Raw genomic sequence first — 9,139 nt, 5'->3', positions numbered from 1 at the left:
TTTCCGGTCCTGCAAGGCTGCACCCACCGAACGGCCTCTGCGAATATGTCGTGGGGATGTATGTCTATCCCGTCGCAATCGCAGGGATTAAATTGGATGGATGCGGAGCAGCTAATAGCTCCAGCCACCTAGCAGCCCAGCTCACGTCAGCTCAACAAGAATCTTTAGAACTCAGATCCAGAGGGTGTGTGTAAGTAGCTGGACGGAAATGCCGATGAAATCCCTCGTCCAAAAGGTACAAAACTAAAGAGGGATTTTTATTTATTATATTATATGCACAAAAGGTACAACAGGTGAATGAGGCTGAAGAGCGATGTGAAAACGTAATACCATTGAATCAATATTGTACAAACACCAATCATCATATCATTATCTGTACCGGCACTGTGATCCAAACTTACAACACTATGATGCCTTTTCGCTGTGGCCAACCACATCCTACTACTTTGACAACCAGTAGATGAACATAAGAAACGCGCAGACCGACGCCACGAGCGAGAGAATTATCGTGTCCATCGATTTCTTTCTTCTGATCGACGCGAGGATGTGGTTAATCTGATAGATTCAGTGGAAAGCAATTGTGAGGCATACACATCGTAAGAGGACGATTTTCGCTTGCTCACAAGGATGAACTATGTGATACATACCGTGGGGATCCGGCTGCTGACGTTGCTTATTTTGGTAGTGATGCCACCAAACGTTGAACGCTGGGACATGAGAGCGCCCAGTGTTGCTTGAGCTTGTGATATCACAGTGTCCACCTAAATATGGAAAATGTAAGGGTTCAGAAAAGCTTGGTCAATTCTAGATTTTGCTACAAAAAGTATCACAACAAAAATTCAGCAAATCAACACACCTTTGGTTTTCATGGCTTATCAGCCAGCCATCTATACTAGTAGAATTTTCTAAAATTAACTAACTAGTTGGTTAAAGTTTGAGGAAGCTAGAGGTAGCTCAGGCTAAGTAACTATGGCAGTGGACACAGATGCGTCTATCAATTTAATAAAAATATTCTCCAGCCAGTCAGCCAGCAGCCCCTTTAGCATGAAAACACATGTAATAATGCACCCCATGATCCATACAGTTGACATACAGCAAGCAGCAAAATACTAACTGCATGATGTTGTACGTCGAATCCAATCTACGAATTTCAGAGGAAATGCAACTTGAAAGCTTAATAGGCCGACAAATTCTTCAAATGCTCTTTATTGTGCAGCAATAGTTCCCATGATAATATAAGACTTAAAAGGCAATGGATCATATTTGGGAATTCCATATTTGTAGTGCAAAACCCATTTGTAGCCAGACTACCTGAGTGAACAAAACAGGCATGCTTTCATTGTCTTTCTACTTTCTAAGGTACATAGATTTGTTTGGACATGCAACTATTGATGATGACCAGAAATGCAAAGGCGGCTCCGGTGGTTTCGTTCTCAAATTCTCAGTCTAAGGACTGTTCTCTAGTGTCAGCATTCATAGTTGTAATTACTGCTTTGTCTAGAAAGTGATTAGTGAAAAAATTAAGCACTGTTGTAGATCGTCTATAGATAAGAATAGACTTCCTGTGCTGTTGAAATGGTCAGAACATCCTTTTCACAGGTCCAACCTGTGGCTTACTGGTCAAGGGAATAACCCTTAATTTCTCATGTCCAGACATAAGAAAATGACAGCCGAGAAAGTTACATTTAAGAAGGGACTGTCAGCTTTTAAGCCAGCAGCTTCTACTTGCAAGTTGTGGTCCAATACCTGCATCGGTTCTCTCCTCAGAGCATCTCCAATAGCTTTTATGTTAATTTGTTGGTATGTTTATCCATGTTATCAACACATGGCCATCAACCAACAAGCTATCATAGAACCATTCCAATAGTGTATCGAGTTGTCCAATAGAAATGAGATAATAAATAAGGTCGCTCTCTTTGCACCTTGGAGCTTGAGTAAAGGTTGTTGGTTCAAGTTCATACAACTTTGCTCTCTCCTTTCATTTATTCTCTGCCACAATCATCACATATCCTATGCGGCAAAATTTACCAATAACTATCATATAACCATTAAAGATGCCCTCACACACAGCATGTGGTCTTTGATAAAAGCTGCACCTAGGTACTATTCATCTTTACAGCTTCCACCATAAGCATGCAAACAATCTCACTTTCTATGTTCCATTCCACTTATATTTCAGGTTTCGATGGGAACTAGGCCATAACTCCTGAGTACTGAACTAATGCCCTCATGCCACTATATGTTCCCATGCAACAATGACTACCAGAAAACCCATAACAGGGAGCTTCAAAGGCTTAAATTTTTCATATTTGTTCAATTGCAGTTTTCAGTGATGGCGTGGCGACACTGATGACTTTCCGATTAAAATAGGTCTGCACAAAGGGTCAGCTTTGAGCCCTTAGCTTTTTGCTTTGGTGATGGATGAGGTCACAAGAGATACAAAGAGATAACCCATGGTGTATGCTCTTTGCAGACGATGTGGTGCTAGTCAACGATAGGCGGATGGAGGTTAATAGAAAGTTAGAGCTGTGGAGACAGACTTTGGAATCGGAAAGTTACAACTGAGTACATGAGGTGCGGCTTCAGACTAGTAGGCACGAGGAGGAGGAGGGACAGGGAGGTTAGCCATGGTGGGCAAGTGATACCTCAGAGGGACACCTTCGATATCTGGGGTCAATGCTGCAAAAGGATGGTGATATCATTAAGATGTGAGCCACTGAACCAAAGCTGGATGGATGAAGTAGCGCCAAGCTTTTGGCGTCCTTTGTGACAAGAGAGTGCGACAAAAGCCAAAAGGCAGGTTCTATAGGACGGCGATTCGACCGATGTTGTATGGAGCTGAATGTTGGCCAACTAAAGGCAACATGCCCAACAGTTAGGTGTATCAGAGATGTGCATGTTGATATGTATATGTGGCCACACAAGAAAGGATCGGGTCCAGAATGAAGATATACATGATAGAGTTGGAGTAGCACCGATTGAAGAGAAGCTTCTCCAACATCGTTTGAGATGGTTTGGGCATATACAGTGCAGGCCTCCAGAAGCGCCAATGCATAGTGGAAGGTTAAAGTGTGCTGATAATGTCAAGAGAGGTCAGGGTAGACCAAACTTGATATGGGAGGAGTCCGTTAAGAGAGATCCGACGGACTGGAATATCACCAAAGAACTAGCCATGGACAGGGGTGCGTAGAAGTTAGCTATCCACGTGCCATAACCATGAGTTGGTTTTGAGATCTTATGGGTTTCAACTCTAGCCTACCCCAACTTGTTTGGGACTAAAAGGCTTCTTGTTGTCGTTCTTGTTGTCGTTCTTGTTGCAGTTTTTAATGAAAGATAGATTTCTAAACAAGCAATTTCACGAGCATGTAGGTTGAAATTCAAGAAAATTTGCTCAAACTGAAATAGATGCGCACATGCAATTATTAGCATGCACTATAATCAAGTCAAGTGTAATATATGAGCCTTTGTGGAATTCCTGAACCTCACTGAGTCCAAAACATATTAATAACAAGCAAGAACAGTAAAATTGGGCAGCACATGCCATAGGAAAACCAAAAATAAAAGTGGCATGGCTCCCTTATTTTATGTGGCGGGTACTGTTCAGTAAGAAAATAAATATTTGTTAACAAATACACCAGAAAGGTGAATTTAATTCATTTGTTTGCCCTGACAGAATATATTTATCTCCTAAAAGAAAGGCGAGTGAGGCTCCTTCAATTTGAAATGCTTGAGAATTCATGTTGGTAACACAATGCAACTCCATTCATGCATGTAAGCTGTTATACTGGGTTTGTTTGTATGCCTTATATGATACTATCTAATAGAGCTAACAATAAATTGATGCAAATTTAAGAAAGCAATACAGGTGCTCCTAAAAAGTAGGACAATCCTACCTGTCCAGAATTCCTGCTGATTGCAGCTTGTTCTCTAAGAAGAGCTTGTTCTGAGTCCCCAGACTCTTCCACGTCAAACTTTGCTCTGTCAAAGTCTCTCAAGTCAAGGAGAGAAGCATGCTGTTGCTTCACTCTGAGACTAGATCGAAGCCGATAGAATTCCTGTGTTGAATTGTTGGGTTAGCAACTTTTCAGAATTATGAGAGAAGTCTAGCCGTTCTATATGCGGTGTCCAAACTTCAAAGAGTATTGCTCCACAGCAAACTTTATAATTCATGGTTATTGACTGGGGAGAAATTAATAGAAACCTTGATTTAACATTGGAGCTAAACAAACTGTAATTATGAAGAATGTGATTACTTAGTGTAAGAGGGATTTATTGGAACCTGCGTAAGGTCTTGCAAAATCTCCATATGACGGGTCAATGTATGAGATAGAACTTCTGAGCCTCCTGATGATACCCAGGTTTGCATTTGAGAATTTACTTGCTGAAGTTGCTTTAGTGATCTTTCTATATCAGTCTCGATATCATTTTCTGAACCATCTGATTTCATAGAAACCAATTTACGGTATGCAATCATTTGGTCGTCTAACTGAGCTTCCAACCTCCTCGCCTACAAGCAGAAATAGTACAGTAACAACTTTAGCCATACACACACATACATCAAATACCATCTATCAGCCTACTCATAGCTTCATGAAACCATAAGGCCATCTTCAACGCAAGTCGTTTATGCAGGTGCTTAGGGAAATAAAAAGGATATCATAAATTTTTTTAAAGCATCCGACAGTTTATAGACGCTAACCCGTAGGTGCTAATAAAATCGTCCAGTGCAGCAGCGTTTTATCCCGCGGCAAAAAAGGCCCAAGCGCCCGAACCAATTTCACCTGACACCAGGAACCGATGACCTAACTGCCAATGGACAAGGATATCCATCCTGGCGCGCAGTCGTATTCAGAAGTGACATCGTTACAGAAAATAAGTTGGCATGGCACCTTCTTATAGCCTAGCCAAGGATGGGTTCAGCCATAGACTCGTACCGTACAGTCCGAACACACTAACCGTAAGCACCCGACTCTCATGAACAAGACTAACACCACATTACATTACTAGATACTCCATAAGCACGATTACACGATCGAACCAACAAAAGCATCAGATGCAGAAGGGACGGTTTGGTAGGATCAAAACTCTAGTCCGTTGCACACTAGATTAGTGTCACATTGCTCCAAGCCCACCCATGTTAGTCAAAGAAATGGGCCGCCGAGGAGCAAAGGTATACCTGCAGCACAGTTTTTAGAACATGGCCACTATGAAACTACTAGTCTTTGCGTCACGAAAACTCCACAATTTCAGAAGATGGAAGAAAAACGCATTTTGCTCCACATACACGGACTACGGATTCGACGAACGAGGCGCTCCAATTTTACATGGGTCGCCTGAATTCAGCGGGCAGTGGGGGGAGAATCGTCGGTCCGAGTACCACAGCGGCAGCGCAGCAAAACCCACCGCGCGGCGCAGGGTCGGATCTCGGGCGAACGGACACCGGCGAGAGGTTCCTGGGAGCGAGAAAGGGAGCGCGAAGCGGGGATCCGGGAGGGGGGGTTGTATTCACCTGCTTGCGAAGGGCGTCCCAGGACGACGCCTCCATGGCTCCGAGCTCCTCGGCGGCGCCGTCCTAGTGATCCGCCGGGAGATCTCGGCGGGGGGCGCGGCTGGATCTCGCGCGCGCGCGGCGAGCGAATCAGTGGGAGAGGGTTGGAGGGGGGTGGGTTGCCCGATGCGTTGGAGAGGGAGAGGGAGAGGGAGAAGCATCAGGTCGGGGGCACCGTGGTGGTCAACTGGTCGGGTGAGGCTCGGTGGCACGGTGCAGCCACCAATCCGGGGCCCCCCTTAATCGAGAAAGCCACGACAGCATTTTTGGTCTACCAAACTTTTATTTTTCTTTATCTTCATAAAAAATACCAACTTCTTTCTACAAGGGTCTACCAAACTACCAGGCCCCACTCGATCGCAGAATTCTAAAAACGTGGGAATAGGAAAAATATAGGAATACAATGTCAAGTTCATCTCAATTCAACTAGACTTTTTTTTTGTTTGATTGTATGAGAGGAGAAACAAAGGATTTTTTTTAAAAGGTTTGAGTGGATGCTAAAATTTCTATGGAATATAGTACAAAGGAATTCTTTAAATAAAATTTATGAATCGAACAACCAACATAGCAAAAAATCCTAAGAATTATAATCTTCCAAAATTCATATGAAAATCCTTTGAATGAAAGAAGCCCGATTACATCCATCGATATGCTGCAAACAGGTACCATAATGATATATTAAAATTTTGTCGGTAATTATCTAAGGGTGTGTTTAGTTGGTGTAACAAGATGAAATAATTTTAGATATTGGACTCATCTTGTGTCCGGTGTTAGAAAATAAAGAGTATATAGCAAAAAAAAATACCACATTACGGGCTAGGGTTACAAAAAACTACCACTTCTCTTAATTTTTCAAAAAACTAACACAAAATTGGTTCGCTATCCCAAAAAAAACCTAGTCACCAGTTAAAATCTAAGCGTGCTTATGACACGGGGGCGCCCGTCAGATCCACGTCGGACATGGCTGACGACGCGCGTGCTCATGGCCGTTAGGGCGAGCCGTTCTGACCAGGTGAAAAAGGGCCCAGTACAGCTCACTCTCTCACTCGCGCGCACTCACTCCCAATCTCTCCCCCGCTCTGTTCTCCCATGCCTGAGCTCGCCATCGTCACCGACCACCTTAGTTCCTTGTCGCCGACCAGGATACCTTCTTGGAACGATGGGGAAGAGAGCTCCGATGACAACAACATGGGGGCAACTTGATGGATATGGAGTGCTTTGTAAGCATCGTCATCTCCATCTGCCATTACTTAGGGTTAGGGTTGACTGATTTGGGAATTAGGGTTGAGGATCTGCAACTACGGATGTATTTTTTGGTTTAGCCAGTGCTTGACGGATCTTCAACTAGTTGATGCATCCTTTGTATGATTTAGCTTGTACTATATGTGGGAGACACCTAACACCATCCCTGAGCCACTGTTTTTGTGGTGCTCCCATGGAGGAAGTTCCCAAGTGCACGTTGCACTAGATGATGCCTAGGAAGTGGCTTGCATTTGAAGGTGCTAACAGTAGAAGGAGGTTCTATGTATGCCCTGTTCAGGTGAGTAATTGGAGGAGAAGTAGTTTTGTTTTATCTAGTAGTTTGTTACTAGTTGGATAATTGGATAGCTTAAATGGCATATGTAGCAGAAGTATGTGCAGCTGTTGGATAACTGGATAGTCATTGATTGATTATATGTTGGCATTATATTGCACAAGTGTTGTTGATGTTTGTTGGCAAATCCTATTTGTTTGAACTAAATTCAGTTCCAAATGTATTTCCTTGTATATATACTCTGTTTGAACTAAACTTTTTAAACTTTGTTTGAACTGAATTCTTTGAACTCTGTTTCAACTAAATTCATTTCTTAATTTACACATCTCCTTATGTATGTGATGTCTGACTAAACTTAATTCATTTTTATACATGATCTTTGATTGAACAGGAGGTGTCAAATGTGGTGTAGTTAAGTGGGTCGATCCTGCCTGGCCTAATATTCTTAAGAACCGCCTCATCAAGCCGTGGGAAATGTTCCATGGGCAAAACCTTGGTAGGATTCAAGAAATGCATGCATATGAGGATGAGCTAGCCAAGTTGATGAAGGAGAAGGTGTTGGGTAACGTAGTAATTTCAAAACAATTCCTACGCACACGCAAGATCATGGTGATGCATAGCAACGAGAGGGGAGAGTATGTCTACGTACCCTCGTAGACCGAAAGCGGAAGCATTTATCAATGCGGTTGATGTAGTCGTACACCTTCACGATCCGTCCTGATCAAGTACCGAACGTACGGCACCTCCGCGTTCAGCACACGTTCAACTCGATGATGTCCTCGCCTTCTTGATCCAGCAAGAGGGGTGAAGTAGTAGATGAGTTCCGGCAGCACGACGGCGTGGTGATGGTGTTGGTGAAGAACAATCTTCGCAGGGCTTCGCCTAAGCACTACGAAAACTATTACAGAGGATAAACTAGAGGGGACGGGGTAGCCGACACACGGCTTGCTGTTTCTTGATGTGTCTTGGGTGCTAGCCCTACCCCTCTATTTATATGTTGAGCCTTGGGGTCGAAACTTGGAGTAAAAGCCTCCACAAAGTCGGTTTCACCCGAAAGGCAAGAGTCCTTCTCGGACTCCAGGGCCAGACGCCAGGGTTCCCGACGTCTGGCCCCAGACGCCAGGGACCCTGGCGTCTGGCCCCTAGACTCCGCAAAACTTCCTTTTGCGCTTTCCAAAAACCTTGTGGGCTTTCCCCTTTGGCCCAAATAAAGTGTTTTCGTACCCAAACATTTCGGGAAACATCCGGAACCCCTTTCGGTGAATTCCGGAACCCTTTCGGAGACCAAACACTATTATCCCATATATCAAACTTTATCTCTGGACCATTTCGGAGTTCCTCGTCATGTCCTTGATCTTATCCAGAACTCCGAACAACATTCGGTTACCAACATACATAACTCATAAATATTGTGCCGTCAACGAATGTTAAGCGTGCGGACCCTACGGGTTCGAGAACTATGTAGACATGACCGAGACACTTCTCTGGTCAATAACCAATAGCGGAACCTGGATGCCCATATTGGTTCCTACATATTCTATGAAGATCTTTATCGGTCGAACCGCATAACAATATACGTTGTTCCCTTTGTCATCGGTATGTTACTTGCCCGAGATTCGATCGTCGGTATCTCAATACCTAGTTCAATCTCGTTACCGGCAAGTCTCTTTACTCGTTCCGTGGTGCATCATCCTGTAACTAACTCATTAGTCACATTGCTTCCAAGGCTTATATGAAGGAAATATGCCCTAGAGGCAATAATAAAGTTATTATTTATTTCCTTATATCATGATAAATGTTTATTATTCATGCTAGAATTGTATTAACCGGAAACATAATACATGTGTGAATACATAGACAAACAGAGTGTCACTAGTATGCCTCTACTAGACTAGCTCGTTAATCAAAGATGGTTATGTTTCCTAACCATGAACAAAGAGTTGTTGTTTGATTAACGGGATCACATCATTAGGTGAATGATCTGATTGACATGACCCATTCCATTAGCTTAGCACCAGATCGTTTAGTATGTTGCTATTGCTTTCTTCATGGCTTAT

At 43.2% G+C, this 9,139-nt stretch overlaps 1 protein-coding gene across 1 annotated transcript; it reads right to left on the bottom strand.

The window, feature by feature from the left end:
• Window positions 1-312: 312 nt before the first annotated feature.
• LOC119301717 (Golgi SNAP receptor complex member 1-1-like) lies at window positions 313-5,748 on the bottom strand. Its single transcript, XM_037578701.1, has 5 exons — window positions 5,510-5,748; window positions 4,280-4,507; window positions 3,894-4,055; window positions 648-761; window positions 313-555 (listed from the first exon to the last, which is right to left on the bottom strand). Exons 1-5 carry the CDS (start codon window positions 5,543-5,545, stop codon window positions 442-444), a joined length of 654 nt encoding a protein of 217 aa, XP_037434598.1. The 5' UTR covers window positions 5,546-5,748; the 3' UTR covers window positions 313-441.
• Between the last annotated feature and the right edge of the window lie 3,391 nt (window positions 5,749-9,139).

This window comes from Triticum dicoccoides, chromosome 5A (genome assembly GCF_002162155.2).
Source record: "Triticum dicoccoides isolate Atlit2015 ecotype Zavitan chromosome 5A, WEW_v2.0, whole genome shotgun sequence".
In the NCBI taxonomy this organism is placed as follows: domain Eukaryota; kingdom Viridiplantae; phylum Streptophyta; class Magnoliopsida; order Poales; family Poaceae; genus Triticum; species Triticum dicoccoides.
This window is presented reverse-complemented; position numbering and strand designations above follow the sequence as displayed.

Bases quoted from the DNA above. Each gene is read 5' to 3' on its own strand.
- LOC119301717 (XM_037578701.1), bottom strand. From the start codon at position 5,545: ATGGAGGCGTCGTCCTGGGACGCCCTTCGCAAGCAG. The intron at 762-3,893 runs GTAGGATTGTCC...TTCCATATTTAG, and splicing joins TCAGCAGGAATTCTGGACAG to GTGGACACTGTGATATCACA. The intron at 556-647 runs GTATGTATCACA...TGAATCTATCAG, and splicing joins TCAGCAGCCGGATCCCCACG to ATTAACCACATCCTCGCGTC.